The sequence below is a fragment of the Rhinoderma darwinii genome, chromosome 2, assembly GCF_050947455.1.
Source record: "Rhinoderma darwinii isolate aRhiDar2 chromosome 2, aRhiDar2.hap1, whole genome shotgun sequence".
Classification (NCBI taxonomy): Eukaryota; Metazoa; Chordata; class Amphibia; order Anura; family Rhinodermatidae; genus Rhinoderma; species Rhinoderma darwinii.
Window position 1 is genome coordinate 72,042,371 of NC_134688.1, and position 27,940 is coordinate 72,070,310.

At 48.0% G+C, this 27,940-nt stretch overlaps 1 protein-coding gene across 1 annotated transcript in view; it reads left to right on the top strand.

Moving 5' to 3' along the window:
• Positions 1 to 27,940, top strand: part of FREM2 (FRAS1 related extracellular matrix 2) — a 347,973-nt gene that overhangs the window by 41,235 nt on the left and 278,798 nt on the right. The window contains exon 3 of the mRNA XM_075851054.1: positions 11,629 to 11,782. Within this exon, the coding sequence (XP_075707169.1) occupies positions 11,629 to 11,782 (154 nt within the window). The remainder of the gene's footprint in view (positions 1 to 11,628; positions 11,783 to 27,940) is intronic.

Here is a 27,940-nt window from a genome sequence, read left to right on the forward strand (position 1 = left end):
CTCCAATTACGTCCCTAAAAAACGCAGCGAAAAACGCGTGCACTTGTAAAAACTTCTGAAATTCAGGAGCTGTTTTCTCCTGAAAACAGCTCCGTAATTTCAGACGTATTTGGCGTTGTCGTGTGCACATACCCTAACAGGAACAGCTCTAAAACTAGCGGTAGATAATACAGGATCACACCATTGACAATAGGTGGTAAAGCGCAGTCCACCAAATGTACGACGTAGTCCAATAGCCCAGCGGAACCTGTAAAACAAAAAAATAGCAGTATAGCCCCCCCCCACGCACACAAGCAACCCAACACATACCCACCCCTGCACGCATCCCCCAACCCCACGAGCACCCCTTTTTTGGAGCTTAGATTTTGCTGGAGTGGTTTTTAGTATAAATATTTTTATAAAATGTATACTGAAAAGTTTATATAAGTTTGCATAAAATTTGGATAAAGTTGGAAATCTGGATAGTTTGGATGAAAGTCACTGATCAGCCACAGGAATACAGAACTGTGTTCAGCTGGTCCTTCTGGGTACGGCCTAGGCACACGGCAGGGCTAAGAAGAAATTTGATTAGAAAGTTTGGATAAAATTTGTCCTGGATTATAAATTAGTCATGGCAACGTCACTGATAAGCCAAAGGGATGCAGGACTGATATATGTGTGTAATGTCTGTGGTCGCTGACCACGAACTCCTTCCATCTAGTCGACGCCCTTCTCTCCAGAGAAGTCTGCACATACTGCCGTCCTGTTCCATAGTGACCACCAGGGTGCGCTCGCGAGCTCAGTCCAGACTTAAGAAGCCAAAGCGCACGCAGGTGGGAAATTTGGCTGATTGCTCCCAGAGCACCCTGATGTAATGGCAGGAAGGAGGTGAAGGGAAAGTGAGCCCTAATCTACCCACCGCCCTGTCCCTGCCTACTTGCAACGACCCGCCCTAGGCGACGGGGTACAACTGGGCGGCGGTCCCTACGCTGTCTAGGTGCACGGGAAAACAAACAGGGAACACGCAAAGGAAGGGGCAGTAGCCCACGGAACGCCGCGAGGAAACGGAGCAGAGAATGAGTAGTCAGGACCAGGATAAGGTGGAGTATACCCAAGTGAGCACGGAGGAGGAAGCAAGCCGGAGGCAAAGCAAAGCAGGTTAAGCAGAACAGCAGCAAGGCAGAAGCACGGCAGAAGCAGGCTGGAGCAAGCAGCAGTGGGGCCAGGAATCCAAAATAATTACAAGCACTGAGGAGGAGAACACAGCAGGTAATAAAGGACAGGGGGCGGAGCTAACTCCGACTGACCAGGCCGCGATAGGCTCTCCCACTCCTGAGCCTGCCACCCTGGTTGGTGGGAGAGGGTGTCAGTCGAACAGGTCTGGCCTCAGGTGTGGATTGATTAATCCCAGGAGTATACCTAGACGTAGTACCTGGCAGATCCCTAACAGTACTCCCCCTTTTATGAGGGGCCACCGGACCCTTACTAAGAGGACCCGGTTTAGTAGGGAAGAGAAGGTGGAACCTCCTGATCAATACCCCAGCGTGAACATCACGGGCAGGTACCCAAGTCCTCTCCTCCGGCCCGTACCCTCTCCAATGGACCAGGTACTGGAGGGAGCCCTGGACCATCCTACTGTCCATAATCTTGGCCACCTCGAATTCCACCCCCCCAGGGGTGAGAACGGGAACAGGAGGTTTCCTCGAGGGGGACCAGGACGGTGAGCAGCGTTTAAGGAGGGAGGCATGGAAGACGTCATGTATGCGAAAGGATGGGGGCAGCTCCAGACGGAAGGATACAGGGTTGAGGACTTCAATGATCTTATAAGGCCCAATAAATGGGGGAGCAAACTTCCTGGACGGGACCTTAAGGCGCAAGTTCCTGGACGACAACCAGACCAAATCCCCGACGACAAACCGGGGGTTAGCAGAACGTCTACTATCCGCCTGAATCTTTTGTGCGCTCTGGGACGCCTCTAGGTTCTTCTGAACCTGGGCCCAGACAGTGCACAGTTCCCGATGAACATCCTCTACCTCAGGATTATTGGAACAACCAGGGGAAACGGAGGAGAACCTTGGGTTAAACCCGAAAATTACAGAAAAACGGGGAGACCCCTGACGAGTTACTGACCCGGTTATTCAGGAAAATTCAGCAAGGGGAAGGAATGGGACCCAATCGAATTGACAGTCAGAGATGAAACACCTTAAATATTGTTCCAGGGACTGGTTAGTCCTCTCCGTTTGGCCATTAGTTTCGGGATGGAAGGCGGAGGAGAAGGACAGATCAATCTCCAACTTTTTACAAAAGGCTCTCCAAAATAAGGAAACAAATTGTACCCCTCTGTCAGAAACGATATTGACTGGGGCCCCATGGAGACGCAGGATGTGTTTCACAAACAAAAAAGCTAACGTCTTGGCGTTAGGTAGCTTCTTAAGGGGCACAAAGTGGCACATCTTGCTGAAGCGGTCTACTACCACCCACACCACCGACTTGCCCTGAGATGGAGGCAAATCGGTGATAAAATCCATGGAGATATGGGTCCAAGGTCTCTGGGGAATGGGCAAGGAACGTAGTAGGCCCGCAGGTCGGGACCTAGGGGTTTTGGACCTAGCGCAAACCTCACAAGCGGCGACGTAAGCCCTAACGTCTTTAGGCAACCCAGGCCACCAATAGTTTCTGGTAATGAGGTGTTTGGTGCCCAAGATGCCGGGATGACCAGATAGAGCGGAGTCATGGTTTTCCCTGAGTACCCTTAGCCGGTATTGCAGGGGAACAAACAGTTTGTCCCCAGGGACGTTCCCGGGAGCTGCACCCTGATCAGCCGCGATATCAGAAGCTAAATCAGAATCCGTGGCAGAAATGATTATACCAGGGGGTAAAATACAAGCAGGATTTTTCTCGGAAGGAGGATTGGCCATGAAACTACGTGACAGGGCATCAGCCTTAATATTCTTGGACCCAGCCCTATAGGTAACCAAGAAATTAAATCTGGTAAAGAATAGTGCCCACCGAGCTTGTCTAGGATTAAGCCTCCGGGCCGATTCTAGGAAAACCAGATTCTTGTGATCCGTAAGGACCATTACCTGGTGTCTGGCCCCCTCCAGGAAGTGCCGCCACTCTTCAAAAGCCCATTTAATGGCTAGAAGTTCGCGGTTGCCAATATCATAGTTACTCTCCGTGGGCGAAAACTTCCTAGAGAAGTAAGCACAGGGGCGGAGATGGGTGAGGGAGTTGGTACCCTGGGACAAGACGGCCCCCACTCCCACCTCGGATGCGTCAACCTCTACAATAAATGGCTCCTCTTGGTTGGGCTGAATCAGCACGGGGGCCGAGATAAAGCACTTCTTGAGGGTCTCAAAGGCCTGGACGGCCTCGGGGGGCCAATGGAGGACATCAGCACCCTTGCGAGTATGGTCCGTAAGAGGCTTAGCGACGACCGAGAAGTTGGCAATAAATCTCCTGTAATAGTTGGCGAACCCTAAAAAACACTGTAACGCCTTAAGGGAGGCAGGTTGGACCCATTCCGCCACAGCCTGAACCTTGGCAGGGTCCATGCGGAATTCATGAGGAGTGAGGATTTGCCCTAAAAATGGTATCTCCTGTACCCCAAAGACACATTTTTCAGTCTTAGCAAACAGATTATTCTCCCGAAGGACCTGGAGCACCTTCCTGACATGCTCCACGTGGGAGGACCAGTCCTTGGAAAACACCAGTATGTCATCAAGGTACACAACAAGAAAATTACCCAGGTAATCTCTCAGGATTTCATTAATAAAATTCTGGAAGACAGCAGGGGCATTACACAACCCAAAGGGCATGACCAGGTATTCGAAATGACCCTCGGGTGTGTTGAACGCAGTTTTCCACTCATCCCCCTCTTTGATGCGGATAAGGTTATATGCCCCCCGTAGATCGAACTTAGAAAACCATTGGGCTCCCTGAACCTGATTAAAAAGATCCGGAATCAGAGGAAGTGGGTACTGGTTCCTTACGGTGACCTTATTCAGGTTACGATAATCAATGCATGGCCTAAGACCACCATCCTTCTTCCCCACAAAGAAGAAGCCAGCACCTACAGGAGAAGTCGAGGGGCGAATGAAACCCTTGGCCAGGCATTCTTGGATATACACCCTCATAGCTTCACGTTCAGGACATGAAAGATTAAATATCCTACCCTTAGGAAGCTTGGCACCAGGCACCAAATCGATGGCGCAATCGTAATCTCTATGGGGGGGCAACACCTCGGAGGCCTCCTTAGAAAACACATCGGCGAAGTCCTGAACAAACTCAGGAAGCGTGTTTACCTCCTCCCGGGGAGAAATAGAGTTAACAGAAAGACATGACATAAGACATTCATTACCCCATTTGGTGAGATCCCCATAATTCCAATAAAACGTGGGATTATGCAACTGTAACCAGGGAAGACCTAATGCCAGATCAGACGATAATCCCTGCATCACCAGTACAGAGCACTGCTCCAAATGCATGGAGCCAACCAGGAGTTCAAAAACAGGAGTATGCTGAGTAAAATAACCATTAGCAAGGGGAGTTGAGTCGATACCTACTACAGGGATAGGATAAGGTAAATCAATAAAAGGCATTTTTAGAGACATAGCAAATTCCACAGACATGATATTAGCAGATGAGCCAGAATCCACGAAGGCACTGCCAGTGGCAGACCGGCCAGCAAACGAGACCTGAAAGGGAAGCAAAATTTTATTGCGTTTCACATTAACGGGAAATACCTGTGCGCCCAAGTGACCTCCCCGATGATCACTTAGGCGCGGAAGTTTTCCGGCTTTTTATTCTTGCGCCTGGGACAGGTGTTCAGAAGATGCTTGTCGTCCCCACAGTAGAAGCAGAGACCCTTCATTCTGCGAAACTCCCTACGTTGTCGAGGGGACATGGAGGCCCCGAGTTGCATAGGTACCTCCGAGTCCTCCGTGGAGGGGCGAGGAGACGGGACCTCGGGGGGGATCGCAGAAAAATCAGAGGGGAGCACATTGAAGCGTTCAAGCTGACGTTCCCTGAGACGTCGGTCAAGTCGTACTGCTAGGGCCATAACCTGGTCAAGGGAGTCAGAAGAGGGGTAGCTAACCAGCAGATCCTTCAGGGCGTCAGATAATCCTAACCTAAACTGGCACCTTAGGGCCGGATCGTTCCACCGAGAAGCTACGCACCACTTTCTAAAATCAGAACAGTACTCCTCAACCGGTCTCCTACCCTGACGTAAGGTCACCAGCTGACTCTCGGCTAAAGCAGTCCTGTCAGTCTCGTCGTAAATGAGTCAGAGGGCAGAGAAAAAGCGATCAACAGAGGAAAGTTCAGGGGCGTCAGGAGCCAAGGAGAAGGCCCACTCTTGGGGCCCTTCCTGGAGTCGGGATATGATGATACCCACCCGCTGGTTCTCGGAACCTGAGGAGTGGGGTTTAAGGCGGAAATACAGTCTGCAACTCTCCCGGAAGGAGAGAAACGTCTTACGGTCCCCTGAGAACCGGTCAGGTAACTTGAGGTCGGGTTCTAGAGGTGAGGTGAGGGGAACTACTACGGCAGCGTCACCCTGGTTGACCCTCTGGGCCAGGGCCTGGACCTGTAGGGAGAGGCCCTGCATCTGCTGGGTCAGGGTCTCAAGGGGGTCCATGATAGCGTCAGCGTAGGGGAAATGGTAGACTAGGTAAGGGGCTTGTAATTATGTAATGGCAGGAAGGAGGTGAAGGGAAAGTGAGCCCTAATCTACCCACCGCCCTGTCCCTGCCTACTTGCAACGACCCGCCCTAGGCGACGGGGTACAACTGGGCGGCGGTCCCTACGCTGTCTAGGTGCACGGGAAAACAAACAGGGAACACGCAAAGGAAGGGGCAGTAGCCCACGGAACGCCGCGAGGAAACGGAGCAGAGAATGAGTAGTCAGGACCAGGATAAGGTGGAGTATACCCAAGTGAGCACGGAGGAGGAAGCAAGCCGGAGGCAAAGCAAAGCAGGTTAAGCAGAACAGCAGCAAGGCAGAAGCACGGCAGAAGCAGGCTGGAGCAAGCAGCAGTGGGGCCAGGAATCCAAAAGAATTACAAGCACTGAGGAGGAGAACACAGCAGGTAATAAAGGACAGGGGGCGGAGCTAACTCCGACTGACCAGGCCGCGATAGGCTCTCCCACTCCTGAGCCTGCCACCCTGGTTGGTGGGAGAGGGTGTCAGTCGAACAGGTCTGGCCTCAGGTGTGGATTGATTAATCCCAGGAGTATACCTAGACGTAGTACCTGGCAGATCCCTAACACCTGAGCTATAAGAAGGTCCCAGCCACTTCCTTCCATGCCTGAGCATTGTTTGTCATATCCTAGTTTGTCTATGCAAATGGTCTCCTAGTGTCTTCCAGTTCCCAATGTTTCCCGTACCTGTATCCTGTATCCCGTGCTATCCTGGTCAAGTGCGGTGCTGAGCTGTAGTCGTGCTGTGCTGCATACCACGCCTGTCCTGCTACACCACGCCTGTTTCCTAGTCCCAGCTGAGCCTGCCTTGCTACTGTCCGAGCTGTCACATGTACCCTATACGAACTGTTTCCTGTGCCCTGTTGGCCAGTTGCCATACCGCCAAGCCGGTATGGTCCAGTAGGTCCACGAACCCAACGTGACAGTACGCTCAGGCCATGGACCCCACTGGTCGATCCAAGACCAAGATGACGTCACAAGAGATGCGGGCTGATATGCTGGACCTACGGTCTCGACAGGACCGACTCCTCCAGGCCTTGAACATTCTCGCACGTCGGCAGGAGGCACAAGCTACAGTTCCTCCTACTACACCTCCTGGCAGTGTTGATCCCCGTTTTTCTTTGCCACTTCCTGACCGCTATGATGGAGACGCAGGTACCTGACGTTGATTTTTGAACCAGTGCCAGATCCACTTCAGCCTGTATGCAAGGGCATCTTCGTCTGATGGCACAAGGGTCGCTTTCATCATCTCTCTCTTCACTGGCAAGGCTCTTGCATGGGCGAATCCTATCTGGGAGAGACAAGGACCAGAGACCCGTGACTTTCAGGGCTTCCTCCGGACTTTTCGCATGGTGTTTGAGGAGCCCAGATGAGTTCCATCTGCAGCCTTGCTAAACATACGCCAAGGAGACACCTCCGTGGGCAAGTATGCCATCCACTTCCGCACCTTGGCGGGAGAACTGATGTGGAACAATGAGGCCCTGGTGGCTACATTCTGGCAGGGACTGTCGCCTAAGTTTAAGGACAAACTTGCCGCTCGAGATCTACCATCTACCCTGGATGACCTCATCCTTCTGTCCGCCCGGATTGTTATGAGGATCCGAGAACGGCTCCAAGAATCTCGTCGAGAGGGAGGCCTTCCTAGTCCGGTCCCACCCTTGCAGCAACCTCTGCTGTCCTCAGGTGCCGATCCTCCTAAGGAGTCTGTGAGGATGGACAAGTGTAAGCTATCTACCCAGGAGAAACAATGCAGACGCACTTCGGACTCTGTCTATATTGCGGCCTCGGAGGCCATCTTGTGCGTCTGTGTCCCAAAAAGTCCCAAAGCCTAGGGTTGCTAGGAGAGACAACCTTGGGTAAAAAAGGACTTCCGTCTAAATTGTCCATACCCGTGACCATAGTGTCCGGTGAGAAAACGCATCGGGTCTCTGCGTATCTAGACTCTGGATCCGCTGCTAATTTCATTTGTAGAGACCTGGTGGATCTTCGGCAATTAGCCACTAACCCTCTGGAGAGGCTGTTGACAGTTGCATCGGTAAATGGACTACCTCTGCCAGACCCAGTTATAGCTGTGATCAAGCCGCTGAGGCTCCAAGTGGGAGCTCTTCACTCTGAGCTGTTATCGTTCTTTGTCTTGTCCAAGGCCATTAACCCCGTGCTGCTGGGCCTGCCTTGGCTCTGATTACATGCCCCAGTCCCGGACCGGAACTCTGGAGATGTTCTCCAGTGGGGCCTCGAGTGTCACAACCGTTGCCTGGGACAGATTAGCTCAGCTCAGCCTCCTTTGCCTCAGTCATTGGCAGGATTGCGTGGTCATTAATCTGCATTTTTGGACGTCTTTAGCAAGAGGGAGGCGAAGAGGCTGCCCCCACACCGGGTGTATGACTGCCCTATCGAGCTGATTCCTGGTGCATCCCTTCCCCGTGGTAGGGTATATCCTCTCTCCTTACCAGAGACTCTGTCCATGTCCGCCTATGTTAAAGAGAACTTGGAGCGGGGCTTCATATGGAAATCTTCCTCCCCGGCAGGAGCCGGGTTCTTCTTCGTCAAGAAAAAGGATGGTTCACTGCATCCCTGTATCGACTACCGGGGTCTCAACCAGATCACAGTGAGAAATAAGTATCCATTGCCATTGATCTCAGAACTATTTGATACTATACGTGGTGTCAAGATTTTTTCCAAACTAGACCTGCGTGGGGCTTACAACCTAATCCGGATTCGCCGGGGTGATGAATGGAAGACTGCATTCAACACCCGTGATGGGCACTATGAATTTCTAGTAATGCCCTTCGGCCTGTGTAATGCTCCCGCGGTCTTCCAGGAGTTCGTTAATGACATCTTCCGTGACCTCCTCTATGTTTGTGTTGTGGTCTATCTTGATGACATCTTGATTTTTTTCTCCAGATCCTATGACTCATCAGAGACATGTCTGTCAAGCTTTGCTGTGGTTAAGGGAGAATTTTCTGTACGCTAAGTTGGAGAAGTGCGTGTTTAAGAGAGATGCTCTACCCTTCCTGGGCTACATTGTCTCGAATCGAGGTCTCGAGATGGATCCTGAAAAGGTAAAGTCCGTCCTGGAATGGCCCCGCCCTCAAGGCTTGAGGGCCATACAGCGCTTTCGGGGATTCACCAATTTTTACAGACAGTTCATCCGAAACTTCTCCTCACTGACATCTCCTATCTCTAACCTCCCCAAGAATGGCATGAACGCCAAGGTGTGGAGTCCTGAGGCAGAGCCCGCATTCAAGAGCCTGAATAGTGCCTTCACGTCAGCCTCTATCCTCCATCATCTAGATGTTTCTCTACAGTTCTAGTTGGAGGTGGATGCCTCCTCTGTCGGTGCTGCTGCACTCCTGTTCCAGAGAGGTTCCAAGGGCAATTCAATAGTATCTGGATATTTCTCTAAGCTCTTCTCTTCCGCAGAACGCAACTACTCGATTGGGGATTGGGAGTTACTGGCCATCAAATTGGCTCTGGAGGAGTTGAGACATCTACTAGAAGGTGCAGCTCATCCCATCCTAATTTTTACGGACCACAAGAATCTTACCTATCTCCAGACGCCCAAACGGCTGAATCCTCGTCAGGCCAGGTGGTCGCTGTTCTTTACCAGGTTCCAGTTTCAGCTCCATTATCGCCCAGCTGACAAAAATATGAGGGCCGCTGCCTTGTCCAGGTCTTTCGAGATGGAAGACACCATGGAAATTCCACAGAACATTATTGATCCATCTTGCATTGTCTCTGTCAACCCCCTGCAAGTTGAGGGCATTCATTCAGGGAGGACTTTTGTGCGCCTGGCTGACAGAGGGATAATCCTCCTCAGGGGACACTGCTCTAGACTGGCAGGTCAAACGGGGACCTGTAAGACCCGAGATCTGATTGCCCGTCATTTCTGGTGACCCACGCTGCCCAAGGACATTATGGACTTTGTTTCTTTCTGCTCAGTGTGTGCAGCTAACAAGGTCGCTCACTCCAGACCTGCTGGCCTGCTCCAGCCAGTGCCTGTGCCCGATGCTCCCTGGCAGCATATAGCTATGGCCTTTATCACTGACCTGCCTCTCTCTGCTGGATGCAGTACTGTCTGGGTGGTGGTGGATCGATTTTTGAAGATGGTCCACTTCGTTCCTCTCACCAGTCTTCCTTCTGCTCCTCAACTGGCCAAGTTTTTCATCCAACACATCTTCTGCCTGCACGGCTTGCCGCAGCATATTGTGTCTCATCGAGGGGTTCAGTTCACCTCAAACTTCTGGAGAGCCCTCTGCGGACTCCTAGGTATAATGTTGGACTTTTCCTCTGCCTACCATCCTCAGTCCAATGGTCAGGTCAAGAGGATCAATCAGATCTTGGAGAACTACCTACGCCACTTCATCTCCAAGCAGCATGACGACTGGGTGCAGTTGCTCCCGTGGGCTGAATTCTCATACAATAATCACACCAGCGAGTCCACAAGGAATACACCGTTCTTTTCTGTCTATGGCCAACACCCACGAATTCCTCTCCCGGTGCCTGATACGTCCGAGGTACCAGCAGCTGACACTGCTTTTAGGGACTTTATGCAGATCTAGCAGCAGACTTGATTCTCCATCCTTCTGGTGGTCAACCGCATGAAACGGAAGGCGGACACAAGGAGAAGAGAACCTCCTCAGTTTCTCCCTGGCACGAAGGTCTGGCTGTCCTCCAGGAATTTTTGACTGAGGGTGCCATCGTACAAATTTGTTTCCAGGTTCCTTGGATCTTTTGTGATCCTACAGCAGATCAACCCTGTCGCCTACAAGCTTCGGCTGCCTCCTACCCTCAAGATTCCCAACTCCTTCCATGTCTCCCTCCTGAAGCCGGTGGTTCTGAACCTTTTTACCATGACTCCTATCCCTGCGGTTGCCTCCAGCGGTCCTTCAGACACCTTCGAGGTTAAGGAGATCCTGGACATTAAAAAAGTAAGAGGAAGAACCTTTTATTAAGTAGATTGGAAGGGGTTTGGTCCAGAAGACAGGTCCTGGGAGCCAGAAGAGAATGTAAATGCTCCTACTTTCATTAAGAGGTTTCTCTCTCGTTCTGGTCTCAAGAGGAGGGGGCGTAAGAGGGGGGATACTGTAAAGTCTGTGGTCGCTGACCACGAACTCCTTCCATCCAGCCAATGCCCTTCTCTCCAGAGATGTCTGCACATGCAGCCATCCTGTTCCACAGTGACCACCAGGGTGCGCTCGCGAGCTCAGTCCAGACTTAAGAAGCCAAAGTGCACGCAGGTGGGAGATTGAGCTGATTGCTCCCAGAGCATCCTGGGCTATAAGAAGGTCCCAGCCCCTTCCTTCCATGCCTGAGCGTTGTTTGTCGTATCCTAGTTTGTCTATGCAAATGGTCTCCTAGTGTCTTCCAGTTCCCAGTGTTTCCCGTACCTGTATCCTGTATCCCGTACTATCCTGGTCAAGTGCCATGCTGAGCTGTAGTCGTGCTGTGCTGCATACCACGCCTGTCCTGCTACATCACGCCTGACGTCTGCCTGTTGCCTAGTCCCAGCTGAGCCTGCCTTGCTACTGTCCGTGCTGCCACAAGTACCCTATACGAACTATAGACTGTTTCCTGTGCCCTGTTTGCCAGCTGCCATTCCGCCAAGGCGGTACGATCCAGTGGGTCCATGAACCCAATGTGACAATGTGCAGCTGTGTTCAGCTGGCTTTTACGGCTACGGCTTGAGCACATGACAGTGATAAGAATGGAAAGAGTGGCATGCGGCATAATATTACTGTAGCTGTGTGAAGTACATCAGGGTAAATATAAAAGGCGGTTCAACAACAAGATTAGAGTTTCAGCGACGTATGGTATATATTTAAACACTCCTTCATGGACAGTCCTGGCTTCTCGGGGCACGTGTTGCACTGATAAATGGTAAATTTTCTTATGCTGTTTTTAAAGCATACCTTGCACCGTTTTGGGCTCTTTCTCTTCTTGCCAGTTTGGGAAACTGGGGAAATGTTGCCCTGGCACAATGCATGTGGCCTCACTTCCAGAAGTACTGGGGCCCTCCTCCTGCTGATCTCCAAATATAAGGGACTTTATTACCACCTCTTCCGGAATGTTCCCCGCTGGCCTGAAGATCTGAATAGCACGTAAGCATTATACAATGCTATTTGTATGATGTGCACGGCCAGCATCTGTACCACACCCTTGATTTCCGCATGGCATTTCATGACTGCAGCAATTGATCTGAGAGATCAAACCCGCCCATGTATTTATTGTAGTCAAGAATGCAATTGGGTTTGAGGGTCTCTGTACTGGTACCCAGGGCCGGGTTTAGACAAAGTGTGGCCCTTGCAAAATCACAAGAGGGGCCCCAAAATGTTAAAATAATGTACCAACAACATAGTTACATTCAGTCAATTCGGTAAATGAAAACTTGGTATCGCTGTAACCGTATTGACCCATGGAATAAAGTTAAAGTGTAACTAAACGTTCAACAAACTTCTGACATGTCATAGTGACATGTCAGATGTTTTGATTGGTGGGGGTTCAAGCACTGAGACCCCCACCGATCGCTAAAACGAAGCGTCAGAAGTGATCGTGTCAGCGCTTAGCCGCTTCTTTTCTGTTCGGCATTTTCTGGAAATTTAATGGAATACGGGCACAATAGAAAGCCAAACAGAAACGAAGCGGCTAAGCTTCTGCCGCTTAGTTTTAGCGATTGGTGGGTCTCTCAGTGCTCGGACCCCCACCAATCAAAACTTCTGACATGTCATTATGACATGTCAGAAGTTTGTTCAATGTTTAGTTACACTTTAACATGTCATTTTTACTGCACGCTGAATGCAGTAAAAGCAAATCCCCACAAAAACTGGAGGAATCGCAGTTTTTTTTCATATTTCACCCCACAAAGAATTTTGTTACAGTTTCCCAGTACATTATATGGTACAAGAAATGGTGCAATGAAAATTTACCACTCGTCCCGCAAAAAACAAGCCCCCATCGGCTATATCGGTGGAAAAATAAAAAAATTATAGCTTTTGGAAGGTGGGGAGGAAAAACAAAATTGCAGGAGCTGGTCACAGCAGGAACAGTAGATAGCTTTAAAAAAGGCTTAGATAATTTCCTAGAACAAAAAAATATTAGCTCCTATGTGTAGAAATTTTTTACTTCCCCTTTCCCATCTCTTGGTTGAACTTGATGGACGTGTGTCTTTTTTCAACCGTACAAACGATGTAACTATATAACTATGTAACTAAATACGCAAAAATGGTTGCGGTGGGAAGGGATTAATCAGGTCCCCTATTCACACTCACTGTACTACAGAACACCAATCTCTTCCCTTCCATTACTTTACTCTGACTACATCGTATTATTGCAGAAATATACAGTATATTCAGACCACTGAAAAAATATGTCACAATAACCGAGAATGTTTTTAAAAAAAATTCAGGCCCCAGAATAGGCAACTGCTGCAGTCAGGCCATATAGTACTAAAAGGGGTTGTCCAGGCAAAGATCGTGGGGGTTTAACACCCAGACCGATCAGCTGCTCCTGCTGCCCCCGAGTACCGGATGTTATAAAGTGTACGGAGCTTGAAGCAGATGACTCCGTACAATGCATAATGGCCCTGCTGCAGAACTGAAATTCTGCTCCTATTCCCTTGAATATTGCAGCTCGGCCGCTATCGTGTGACCGGAGGCGGTCAGAGCAAGTGATCGGTGCAGGGTCCGGGTGTCACACCCCCACCGATGATATACTGATGACCTATCCCATTGATACAGGGACGTAGCTAAAGGTTTATGGGACCCGATGCAAAAGTTTGGCTTGCCCCCCCCCCAGCCACCGCACAACTTCTTTTCATGGCCGATGACAGAGGCTCGTCCGTTATCTTAAAGAGGCTCTGTCACCAGATTATAAGTGCCCTATCTCCTACATAATCTGATCAGTGCTGTAATGTAGATAACAACAGTGGTTTTTATTTTGAAAACCAATTATTTTTGAGCAAGTTATGAACAATTTTAGATTTATGCTAATTACTTTCTTAATGCCCACGCTGTGCAGTGAAAGAAGCTGGCCATGAATGAGGAGAAGTGTATGACGCTGGTTGGTCAGCGTCATACACTTGTCTTTACAACGCCGACTTGGTCAAAAGTTAAAAAACGCCCAGTTGGGCATAAAGAAACGAATTAGCATAAATCTAAAATTGTTCATAACTTGCTAAAAAATTGTGTTATCTACATTACAGCGCCGATGTCACGGTTTGTGGGTTTGTGGACTCACTAGGCTGCACCGCCGTAGCAGGCAGGCAGCTGGCCAAACAACAGGAACCCCAGAAATAAGTCCCGCACAAGGGTACCTGAATAGTCCAGACAATGGCTGCAGCTCTGGCACGGATGGAGGTGGGTGCAGCAGGTAACGTCAGACGTGGCGGATGACAGCAGGTGCCGCAGGTTGCGCCAGACGTGGCGAATCTCTCTGGACGAGGCAGATGACACAGGACGTGGCAAGGCAGCAGCAGGTGCAGTAGACACGACTCCAACTAGTAGGTACAGGAACAAGAACACGGCACGGGATACAGGAACAGGTAACAAGGCACGGGTAACAACTGGAACGGGAAACACTAAGGGACCATTTGCAAGACAAACTTGGGAATTACTAACAACGCTCAGGCAAGGATCAGAAGGGCTGGGGCCTTCTTATAGACCAGGAAATCATGTGGTTGATGATGATGATGATGATTGTTTTTACAGGTGCACACGCTGGCCCTTTAAGAGCGGGCACAAGTGTGCACGCGCACCCTACGGGACACAGCAGACCGGAGTGGAAGTGTGCGCTGGCGTCTCCTAGGAACGAGATGGGGACAAGCGCTCACGGATCCATTGCTGCCGGCGTCCGGTGGGTGAGTAAACCCGAAGGCCCGTGGCCATGGACGCTACAGTATCCCCCCTCTTACGCCCCCTCTTCTTGGGGTCAGAGCGAGAGAGGAATTTTTTAATGAGAGCAGGAGCACTGAGGTTCTCCTCCGGCTCCCAGGACCTCTCCTCAGGACCAAACCCTCTCCAATCCACCAAATAGAGGTCCTTCCTCCTACCCTTTTGCAGTCCAGGATCTCCCTGACCTCGAACACATCAGAAGAACCACAGGGAGCAACTGTGGAACTAGAAGTCTTGCTGTAGCAGTTCAGGACCACAGGTTTCAGGAGGGACACATGAAAGGAGTTGGGGATTCTGAGGGTAGGAGGCAGCCGCAGCTTATAGGAGACAGGGTTTATTTGTTGCAGAATCTCGAAAGGACCAAGGAACCTGGGAGCAAATCGGTATGATGGCACCTTCAAACGAATGTTCAGAGAGGATAGCCAGACTTTGGTAGCCGGAAGATACTGAGGCGGCTCTCTTCTGTTAGTATCTGCTTTTCGCTTCATGCGATCGACGGCCAGCAAAATAGGGGACCGAGTCTGTTGCAAGATTTGCAGAAAGTCCCCAAATGCAGAGTCAGCAGCGGGTACCTGAGATGTAGTCGACACTGGAAGAGGAACTCTAGGATGTTGACTGTACACAATGTGAAATGGAGTGGAAGTGGTGGACTCACTTGTGTGGTTGTTGTACAAGAACTCGGCCCATGAAAGAAGCTGTACCCAGTTATCGTGCTGTGAAGAGATGAAGTGGTGTAGATAAAATGTGCCATCTTAGAGAACCGATCCACCACCCCCCAGACAGTGTTGCATCCTGCTGAGGGGGGGAAGGTCTGTGACAAAGTCCATCGCAATGTGCTACCAGAGGGCATTGGGTACAGGCAGAGGTTAAAGCAGGCCGGCAGGCTTGGAGTGAGTAACTTTGTTAGAAGCAGACACCGTCCAAAAAGAGACAAAGTCCACCAGAAGTGACGAGCAATCAGGTCTCGGGTTTTACGGACTCCAGCGTGCCCAGCCAGTTTAGCACTGTGTCCCCAGTGGAGAACTCTTCTCCTGTCTGCCAACCAAACAAAAGTCCTCCCAGGAGGGATGTCTCTAACCTGCAGAGGATTAGCAGTGACAATGCAGGACGGGTCTATGATAGTCTGAAGGGACTCCACCGTGTCTTCTGTCTCAAACGATCTGGACAGCGCATCGGCCCTCACATTCTGGTCAGCAGGACAGTAATGGAGCACAAATTGGAAACGGGTGAAGAACAGCGACCACCTGGCTTGACGGGGATTTAGTCGTTAAGCGGACTGAAGGTAGGTAAGGTTCTAGTGGTTGATGTAGATCAGGATGGGGTGAGCTGAGCCCTCTAGAAGATGTCTCCACTCCTCCAGAGCCAATTTGATGGCCAGTAGCTCCCGATCTCCAATAGAGTAATTGTGCTCAGCAGAAGAAAAAAGTCTAGAGTAGTAGCCACATACTACTGCCTTTCCTTTTGGAGCTCCTCTGGAACAGAAGTGTACCTGCACCAACAGAGGAAACCTCCAATGAGAACTGCCGAGATACGTCAGGATGATGGAGGATCGGAGCTGAAGTGAAGGCTTTCTTGAGGCTAATAAATGCGGACTCTGCCTTTGGAGTCCACGCCTTGGCGTTCGCACCCTTCTTGGTAAGAGTAGAGATGGGAGCCGTCAGAGATGAGAATTTTGGAATAAACTGCCGGTAGAAATTGAATAATCCCAGGAACTGCTGTGTGGCCCTTAGGCCTTGAGGACGTGGTCACTCCAGGACAGCTCTCACTTTCTCAGGATCCATCTTGAGACCTTGATCCGAGATGATGTAGCCCAGAAAGGGCAGAGAACTCCTCTCAAAGACACACTTCTCCAGCTTGGCGTATAAATGATTTTACATTAATCGTAGTAGAACTTGACGGACATGCCTCTGATGAGTCGTCGGATCTGGGGAGGAAATCAAAATATCATCGAGATAAACAACAACGCAGACATAGATGAGATCTCGGAAGATATCATGAACGAATTCCTGAAACACTGCGGGAGCGTTACACTGTCCGAAGGGCATCACTAGGTATTCGTAGTGTCCGTCCTGGGTGTTAAATTTCGTCTTCCATTCGTCACCCCGGCGAATCCGGATTAGATTATAAACCCCCCGCAGGTCTAGCTTAGAAAAAATGTTGGCGCCTCGTATGCGATCAAACAGCTCGGATATAAGTGGCAACGAATATTTGTTCTTGACCGTGTTCTGGTTGAGACCATGGTAGTCAATGCAGGGTCGAAGGGATCCGTCTTTCTTTTCAACGAAGAAGAATCCAGTCTCGGCCAGGGAGGAAGACTTTCGTATGAAACCCCTCTCCAAATTCTCCTTGACATAGGCCGACATGGATAGAGATTCAGGCAAGGAGATGATATACTCGGCCACGGGGGAGAGAGGCATTAGGAACCAGTTCAATGGGGCAGTCATAAGTCCGATGTGGAGGCAGCGTCTCGGCCTCCCTTTTGCTGAAAATATCTGCAAACTGAGCAACTGGGGGGGGGGGCAGTCCCGCTAATGACTGCGGCAGAGGAGGCTGGACAGGATGGATCTGCAACAGACAACGACCAAGGCACTTGGAGCCCCATTGGAGAACCTCTCCAGAATTCCAGTCCAGGACTGGGGCATGTAGTCGAAGCCAAGGAAATCATGTGGTTGACGATGATGATTGTTTTTACAGGTGCGCGCGTTGGCCCTTTAAGCGTGGGCACGAGAGCGCGCACGCACCCTACGGGTCACAACGGACCGGAGCAGAAGTGAGCGCTGGCGTCTCCTAGAAACGAGATGGGGACCAGCGCTCATGTATCCATGGCTGCGGGCGTCGGGAGGTGAGTAAACCCGACGGCCCGTGGCCATGGTAGCTACAGCCGTTCAGATTATATAGGAGATAGGGCACTTATAATCTGGTGACAGAGCCTCTTTAAGCTACATCTCTGGGTCTATAAAGTGACCAATCGATGCAGCACTAGCAGCCGGAGACTATGATAGGGTCTTAAGAGATCAGGGGCATTAGCCCCAGGACATATGTCGTCGTCCCCCAAAAAAAAAACAGCTACACCTCAGGCATGGCGGCCTTAGATATGTTCGACCAGTGCAGTTGCACAGGGCGCCAGCCGCCACACTGTAAGAGGAGCGCCAGCAAGTGTGTGTATCCCCGCGCCGTTGCAACTACCAGCGGGGATACACACACTAACTGCAGTCGCCTTTTCACCCGGGCGCTTCTTCGCTTAGCGGCCGTCGCTACCGCTGCTAGCGGTGACACCGGGCATGAGGGCGGGGGCGCCGCTAGCAGCTGCTGCGGCTGCTATAGCAGTAGCGACGGCACTATAGAAGAGCAGGGAGGTATCTCCCTGCTCTGCTGTCTAATAGTGCCACTGTAGCTCCCTGAAGGAGCGGAATCCCCGTTTGGCCGGGGATTCCGCTCCTGGAGCGCTGCTTGATGTTTCTGTCCATATATGGACAGTGACATCAGGAGAAACTCCTGAAGCGGAATCCCCGGTCACAGATTCTATGACTGGGGATTCCACTCCAGGAGAAGCCAATGAGGTCATGGACACAGACTACAGGAGCTTCTCCTGGAGTGGAATCGACGGTCATAGCGTCTGCAACGCTGTGACCGGGGATTCCGCTTCAAGAGTTTTCCCTGATGTCACTGTCCATATATGGACAGAGGCATCAAGCAGCACTCCAGGAGCGGAATCCCCGGCCAGACGGGGATTCTGCTCCTTCAGGGAGCTAGAGTGGCGCTATCTATAGTGGAATGGGGGGGGGGGGTTGCTATCTACAGACGGGCTGTGGGCTGTGTGGCACTACCTACAAAAAAGGACAACTATGCAGGAGCACACAAAATACTCAGCTTTCCCGTGTATAAAAAAAAAGTGTGGAAATAAACTAAGATATAACTTTTATTTAATCTAGCTAAAAGGATTAATCCTTTACTCAGACTAAATAAAAGTTATATCTTAGTTTATTTCCACACATTTATTTGATAGCTGGGAAAGCTGGGTATTTTGTGTGCTCCTGAACAGTTGTCCGTTTTTGAATGTCTATTGCCCGCCAGCTATCAGGGTAATTTTTACTAACCAGGGGGCTGTGGGGCACTACCAACCAGGGGGCTGTGTGGCACTACCAACCAGGGGGCTGTGTGGCACTCCCTACCAGGGGGCTGTGGGCTGTGTGGCACTCCCTACCAGGGTTCTTTGCGACACTTCCTGCCAGGGGGCGGTGTGGCACTCCCTACAGAGGGCTGTGCGGCACTCCCTACAGGGGGCTGTGTGACACTCCCTACAGGGGGCGTTGTGGCACTCCCTACAGGGGGCTGTGTGGCGCACTCTACAGTGGGCTGTGTTGTGCTATCTACAAGGGGGCTGTGTGGTGCTATCTACAAGGGGGCTGTGTGGCGCTATCTACAAGGGGGTTGTGTGGTGCTACCTACAAGGGGGCTGCCTGGCGCTACCCACAAGGGGGCTGTGTGGTGCTACCTACAAGGGGCTGTGTGGTGCTACCTACAAGGGGGCTGTGTGGCGCTACCTACAAGGGGCTGTGTGGCGCTACCTACAAGGGGGCTATCTGGCGCTACCTACAAGGGGCTGTGTGGTGCTACCTACAAGGGGCTGTGTGGTGCTACCTACAGGCGGAATCTATGAGTGGGGGGCTGATGGTCATTTTACTGTGAGTGGTGGTCTCATGGTCATTTTACTGTGAGTGGGGGGCAGATGGTCATTTTACTGTGAGTGGGGGGCTGATGGTCTTCAAGTGGTTTCCACCTCTGACCTCCAATTGAAATTAATAGGAGGCAGAAAATACCTGCAGCGCCCGTTTGGAGCTTTTTTTCCTGCGTCTTTTGAAAAAACACAAAAAAAAGGTCACACAACACTGTCAGTTCCTGAAGGAATTTTGAGGCAGATTTTTTTTGCCTTACAAAAAACGTGTGTGAACATGCCCTACGAGTGGAGTGCTTGTTCTTAGCCGTTTTCTGTCTTTCTCAAAAAAAAAATTGTTAGGGGGGCACTGAGGAAATTTTGTTTTTCCAGTGCTGCCTCGAGTCCGAAAAAGTTGGGAAACTCTGTACTAGGCTAAAGGGTCCCATCATGGAGCAGCTCAGTTTGTCGTGGGAACGGGGCATAGGTGAGTACAATTTTTGTTTTTGTTTGGGGCCACTGTCTACAAGGGGGAGGTGAGGGGACTGTATGGCACGATCTACAAGGGGGAGGTGGGGGACTGTATGGCACTGTCTACAAGGGGGAGGTGGGGGACTGTATGGCACTGTCTACAAGGGGGAGTTGTGGGGGGCTGTATGGCACGATCTACAAAAAGGAGGTGGGGCATTATGGCACTGTCTATAGGGAGGCTGTATGGCAAAATCTACAGGCGGGCACTATACTGTGTGGGGCCCACTAAGCGGACATTATACTGTGTAGGGGTACTACAGGTTGCATAATACTGTGGGCACAATTAGAAGACAAAATACTGTGTCCTTGAAGGGGTTGTAATATATTATATTATTAAATATTATTATTATTATTATTATTATTATTATTATTATTATTATTATACTGTATGGGGGCACTAAAGGGGCATTATAATTTTTTTATGGGGCATTTTATTTTAATGATGCAGTGGGCGCCGAAAGATCATTTCGCAGTGGGTGCCATCTATCCTAGGGCCGGCCCTGACCACAGGATATGTTTAGGTACAGCGGTTTACGTGGCATTATCAAACATGATAGGCTTAGATACAGCAGCTCAACATACAGTATTACACGAGAGACTTAGATACAGCGGCTCAGTAGACAGTATCACACATGATAGGATTAGATACAGTAGCTCAGCAGACAGTATTCATATATACTTACCCTCCTCGCTCCTATGGGGTCCTCTTCAGATCTGGCGCAGCGCTGGGTTCTGACACCTTACAGCTTTAGAACATTTTGTGCTCCAAGTATATAATTTACTGACACTGAACGGCGTCAGGACCCAGCACTGTGCCTGGAGCCGAAGAGGTCCCGATTTAGGAGCGAGCACGGTAATTAGATGGAGGAGTTACTGTAGTAACAGGGGTTCATGTAGTTTCACCTATTGAAAACGACATAGGTCCCAGTTACTACAGTTACTGCTGCAGACATAGTGCAGGGGATCATGGGCAGCGGATTTTGCTGTGAGTATGTTGTAAATCCGCTACAAATCCTCGCCAAAATCTACATGTGTCACACGTAAACTTTGCCACAGATTTCTTGCAAGTGCAATGTAAAGAGAGAAATCGTCTGTAAGGCTGGATTCACACGAGATCATTACGTCCGTAATTGACGGACGTATTTCGGCCGCAAGTCCGAAGACAGTACGGGACAGTTGTCCGGCAGCGAGGCAGGGACTCCTAGCATCATACATAACTATTATGCTAGGAGCCCGGCTCCCTGCGCTGTGTTCGGTCCGGGACTTGCGGCCGAAATACGTCCATCAATTACGGACGTAATGACCTCGTGTGAATCCAGCCTAAAACTTTGCAGCAGTTCTGCAATATAAAAGGCATGTTGTGAATTTAAAAATCCGCAGCCTGCCCTGATTTTCTCAGTATACTTGGGGCAACGCTTTGGCTGGGGATTCCACTCCTTAAAGGGAGTATATTATTATAGTAATGTAGTATTATAGTAATGTAGTATTATAGTAATGTAGTATTGTTATAGTAATGTAGTATTATAGTAATGTAGTATTATAGTAATGTAGTATTGTTATAGTAATGTAGTATTATAGTAATGTAGTATTATAGTAATGTATTATTATTATTATTATTATTATAGTAATGTATTATTATAGTAATGTAGTATTATTATAGTAATGTAGTATTATAGTAAAGTAGTATTATAGTAATGTATTATTATTATAGTAATGTATTATTATAGTAATGTAGTATTATAGTAATGTATTATTATTATAGTAATGTATTATTATAGTAATGTAGTATTATAGTAATGTATTATTATAGTAATGTAGTATTATAGTAATGTGGTATTGTTATTGTAAAGTAGTATTTTTATAGTAATGTGGTATTATTATAGTCATGTAGTATTATTATAGTGATGTAGTATTATAGCAATGTAGAATTATAGTGATGTGGAATTATAGTAATGTGGTATTATACAGGGTGGGCCATTTATATGGATACACCTAAATAAAATGGGAATGGTTGGTGATATTAACTTCCTGTTTGTGGCACATTAGTATATCGGAGGGGGGAAACTTTTCAAGCTGGGTGTTGACCATGGCGGCCATTTTGAAGTCAGCCATTTTGTATCCAACTTTAGTTTTTTCAATGGGAAGAGGATCATGTGACACATCAAACTTATCGAGAATTGCACAAGAAAAACAATGGTGTGCTTGGTTTTAACGTTACTTTATTCTTTCATGAGTTATTTACAAGCTTCTCTTTGTTTACAGCCATTGACATGTCGCAGAGGTTAACACGTGAGGAGCGGATAGAAATTGTGATGACGTCTGGTGAACGCAGTACCCGGGTCATTGCAGCAGATTTCAATGCAAGACACCCTACGAGACCACCCATCTCCCATGCTACAGTTTGCAAACTGCTTGCCAAGTTTCGTGAAACTGGTTCAGTGTTGGATTTGCCCAAATGTGGACGCATGAAAACTGTCACTAATGAAGAAACATCAGTGGCTGTCCTAGCTTCATTCAGCAAGAGCCCACAGCGTAGCACTCGCCGCATGTCACTGGAGAGTGGCATTAGTCGAACATCCCTTCGGCGGATATTAGCTACTCACAAATGGCACCCTTACAAACTCCAGCTGCTGCAGCATCTCAACGAGGATGACCCAGATCGGCGCACTGAATTTGCAGAATGGGCAAAACAAAAATTGGAACAGGACCCTCAGTTTACACAGAACATTTTGTTCAGTGATGAGGCAAACTTTTATGTGAATGGTGAAGTTAACAAACAAAACCACCGCTATTGATCTGACACTAACCCACATTGGATAGATCCCTCCAAGACTGTTGGAACACAAAAATTGATGGTATGGTGTGGTATATGGGGTACAAAGATAGTGGGGTCATTCTTCATCAATGGAAACCTCAAGGCCACGGGATATCTGAAATTGCTACATGATTATGTGTTTCCCTCTTTATGCACTGAAGCTGGCACGTTCGCTGAGTTTTTCCAGCAAGATGGTGCACCACCACATTATGGGTGTCAGGTCCGAGCATTCCTAGATGAACAGTTTCCTGGAAAGTGGATTGGTCGTCGTGGGCCAGTTGAATGGCCCCCTAGGTCTTCCGATCTGACCCCCTTAGACTTTTATCTTTGGGGTCATCTGAAGGCAATTGTCTATGCTGTGAAGATACGAGATGTGCAGCAACTGAAACTACGGATACTGGAAGCCTGTGCTAGCATTTCTTCTGCGGTGTTGCTATCAGTGTGTGAAGAGTGGGAGAAGAGGGTTGCATTGAGAATCCAACACAATGGGCAGCACTTTGAACACATTTTATAAGTGGTCAGAAACTTGTAAATAACTAATGAAAGAATAAAGTAATGTTAAAACCAAGCACACCATTGTTTTTCTTGTGAAATTCTCGATAAGTTTGATGTGTCATATGACCCTCTTCCCATTGAAAAAACTAAAGTTGGATACAAAATGGCCGACTTCAAAATGGCCGCCATGGTCAACACCCAGCTTGAAAAGTTTTCCCCCTCCCATATACTAATGTGCCACAAACAGGAAGTTAATATCACCAACCATTCCCATTTTATTTAGGTGTATCCATATAAATGGCCCACCCTGTAGTAATGTAGAATTGTTATAGTAATGTATTTTTATAGTAATTTAGTAATATTATACTAATATAGTATTATTATAATAATGTAGTATTAGGCTGGGTTCACACGACCTATTTTCATACGTCTGAAAAAACAGCTCCAATATGTCGGCAAACATCTGTCCATTACTTTCAATGGGTCTTCCGATGTACTGTGCCGACGACCTGTCATTTTACGCGTCGCTGTCAAAATACGGCGCGTAAAATTACAGCCTCGTCAAAAGAAGTGCCTGTCACTTCTTGGGACGTAATTGGAGCCGTTTTTCATTGACTCCAATGAAGAACAGCTCCAAATTACGTTTGTAAAAGACGCCCCGCAAAACGCGAGTACATGCAATTACGTCTGAAATTCAGGAGCTGTTTTCTCCTGAAAACAGCTCCATAATTTCGGACGTAATTGCAGTTATCGTGTGCACATACCCTTATAGTAATGTAGTATTTTTATAGTAATATAGTATTAATATAGTAATGTACTGTAGTATTGTTATAGTAATGTAGTATTGTTATAGTTGTTTAACCCCTTCCCGACATTTGCCGTACATGTACGTCATGGAAAGTACTGACTTCCCGCATCTTGCCGTACATGTACGCCAAATGTTTGGGACCGGCTCAGAAGCTGAGCCGGTGCCATCATCACCGGATCTCAGCCGTATCTTACAGCTGACATCCGGCTGTAACGGCGGGGACCGAAATTAGCTTCGATCCCCGCCATTAACCCCTTAAGTGCAGCGCTCAAACGCGATCGCTGCACTTAAGGTGTTTGCAGCTCATCGGAACCCCAGTAATGAAATTGCCGGGGTTCCGGTGGCTGCAATGGCAACCGGAGGCCTAATACTGGCCTCCCGGTCTGCCTAGCACCGAAGCCGGTCAAGATCCGCCCGGCGGCGGAGCCTGATCGGCTTCCGTAGCTGCCGGCAAGATGGCGCCGGGTCAGGAGCTGATCCGGCGTCATCAGCGGTGGAAGTCAGCTGTACTGTACAGCTGACATCCACCTGTAACGGCAGGAACCGGAGCTAGCTCCGATCCCTGCCATTAACCCCTTCGATGCAGCAATCGAAAGCGATTGCTGCATCGAAGCGGTTACTAGCAGATCGCCAGCCCTGACAGGCAATCGGGACTGGCGACTGCTGTTATGGCAACAGGAGACACAATGGTCTCCTGCTCTGCCATTACGGAAGCCGATTTAGGCCCCGCCGGGAGGCGAAGCCTAATCGGCTTGCTGTCAGTGAATGACTGACAGATCTAATACATTGCACTACATAGGTAGTGCAATGTATTAGAAAAAAAAAAATCTGACCGTTGGAACTTCAAGTCCCCTAGTGGGACTTGAGAAAAAGTGTAAAAAAAGTATAAAAAAGTGTAAAAAATAAAAGTTTGAAAACAATAAAAGTTTCAAGTAATCAAATAAAACACAATCCCCCTTTTACTCTTATCAAGTCCTTTATTATTGAAAAATAATAATAAACCATATGTATTTGGTATCGCCACGACCGTAACGACCGGAGGTATCAAAATATTATATTATTTATTGCACGCGGTGAACAGCGTAAAAAAAAACGTAAAAAACGTTACCAGAGTTTCTGTTTTTTGGTCACTTTGCCCTACAAATATTAGAATAAAAAGTGATCAAAAAGTCGCACGTATCCAAAAATGGTACCTATAAAAACTATAGCTCGTCCCGCAAAAAACAAGCCCTCATACACCTCCGTCGACAAAAAAATTAAAAAGTTATGGTTCTCACAACTTGGCGACAGAAAAAATACATTCTTTTTACAAAAGTAATTTTATTGTGCAAAAAGTTGTAAAACATAAAAAAGTGCTATAAATTAGGTATCGCCAGAATCGTACTGACCCACAGAATAAAGTTAACATGTAATTTATAACGCATGGTGAACGCTGTATAAAAAAAAAACGAAAAAAGCTGTGCCAGAATTGCGTTTTTTTGTTTACCTGGCATCCCAAAAAATAGGATAAAAGGTGATCAAAAAGTCGCATGTACCCCAAAATGGTACCAATAATAACTACAGCTCGTCCCGCAACAAACCAGCCCTCATACCGCTACGTCTATGAAAAATAAAATTAGTTATGGCTCCAATAAGTCAGGAAATAAAAAAATATGCAGTTGTGCCCGAGGGGAACATTTCTTCTGTTTGAAGAGGCGATTTTTCAAGGACCTAAAATTAGGGAACCAGGAAAGGGAGGGCCCAAACATATCCGCTGGAAGCGACGGTGCCCGTATTATACCAGGACAACACTTTCCCAGCAAAATTCCCCAAACTACAAAGGCGCGGAGTGTGGACCAAAAGGGGGATAAGAAATGACACCATTTATCAGTGCGACACCGGCCTGTGCGGAAAGGATTGCTTCACAGCGTAACACACATCTATGGATCATTTTATTGTTTTTTTTTACCCCGTTATTATACCACCTGACTATGCCCCTTATATACTCCGCCCGGCTTACATATGCCCTACATTATAAACGGAAACACCAGTAAGACTCCAAACAAAACTACTACCAAGCAAAATCCACGCTCCAAAAGCCAAATGGCATTTCCTCCCATCTGAACCCTACAGCGTGCCCAAACAGCAGTTTCCTTCCACATATATGGCATCGTCATACCCGGGAGAACCCTTTTAGCAATTTTTGGGGTGTGTGTCTCCAGTGGCATAAGCTGGGCACGACATATTTGCCACTGAATGGCATATCTAGGGAAAAATAAAATTTTTTAATTTGCACCATCCACAGCGCATTTATTAATGGAAAAGACCTGTGGGGTGAAAATGCTCTCTACACCCCTTAATAAATGCCTTGAGGGGTGCAGTTTCCATAGTGGGGTCACTTCCCAGGGGTTTATTTTTATTATTTCACATCTGAGCCTCTGAAAACCAAAAATATACCTGATGTAACAAATAACACCACGTAGGCACAAAATAAAATATGTAAATCTTTATTACCCTATACGGGAAAGGTTACCCACAAAAAACATACATCTAAAATACACAAAACTAAAAACACCCCAGAAGGGAATGTGTATCACGTCCTATGGAAATGACCATATAATGTAGCAGAATAATAGCATGAGACATATAAATGAATAGCCACAGGATCCAATGTCTAAAATAATGGCAAAATATGACTCAAAAAGTGCAATGTATCAAGTTCTACAAACAATCTAGGTATCTAAGTAGATAGTCATTTACCCAAAGTGGACATGATAGGAAACACACTCCGATCCAAGGACCACCTCGACGCGCGTTTCGTTCCCTTCGTCAGGAGGTCCACCTCCTGACGAAGGGAACGAAACGCGCGTCGAGGTGGTCCTTGGATCGGAGTGTGTTTCCTATCATGTCCACTTTGGGTAAATGACTATCTACTTAGATACCTAGATTGTTTGTAGAACTTGATACATTGCACTTTTTGAGTCATATTTTGCCATTATTTTAGACATTGGATCCTGTGGCTATTCATTTATATGTCTCATGCTATTATTCTGCTACATTATATGGTCATTTCCATAGGACGTGATACACATTCCCTTCTGGGGTGTTTTTAGTTTTGTGTATTTTAGATGTATGTTTTTTGTGGGTAACCTTTCCCGTATAGGGTAATAAAGATTTACATATTTTATTTTGTGCCTACGTGGTGTTATTTGTTACATCAGGTATATTTTTGGTTTTCTGATATACTATGTCATACCTGATGGTTTGACTTATGCTTTAAGTACAATTTTTGTTGATATACACATCTGAGCCTCTGCAGTTGTGAACCAATACTTTGTAAATCGCCAAATTAGGCCTCAATTTTACATGGTACCCTTTCACTCCTGAGCCTGGTCGACTGTCCAGGCAAGAGATTAGGGCCACATGTAGGGTGTTTCTAAAACCAGGAAACCCAGCATAATAATTAGAGAGCTGTCTCGTTATGGTGGCACAAGCTGGGCACCACATATTGTCCACATATCTGTGGAAAAAATCCCATTTTCACTCTGCAACATCGAGTTCATACTATTTTCTACAAAACACCTGCAGGGTTAACATGCTCACTACACCCGTAGGTAAATGCATTGAGGGGTGTAGTTTCCAAAATGGGGTCACTTCTGGGGGGTTTCCACTGTTTTGGGCCCACAGGCGCCCAGAAACCAATCCAGAAACATCTGCACTCCAAATGGCGGTCCTTCCCTTCTGAGCCCTGCCGTGTGCCCAAACAGCAGTTTATGACCACATATGGGGTATTGCCGTACTCGGTAGAAATTGCTTTACAAATGTTGGGTTCTTTTTTTCCTTTATTTGTTGCGAAAATGAAAAAATTTGCGCTAAAGCTACGTCTTATTGAAGAAAAAGGATTGTTTTTATTTTCACTGCCCAATTCTAATAAATTCTTTGAAACATCTGTGGGGTCAAAATGCTCACTACGCCCCTAGATGAATTCCTCAAGAGGTGTAGTTTCCTAAATGGTGTCACTTTTTGGGCGTTTTCATTGTTTTTTCCCCTCAGGGGCTTTGCAAATGTGACATGGCCGCCGCAAACCAT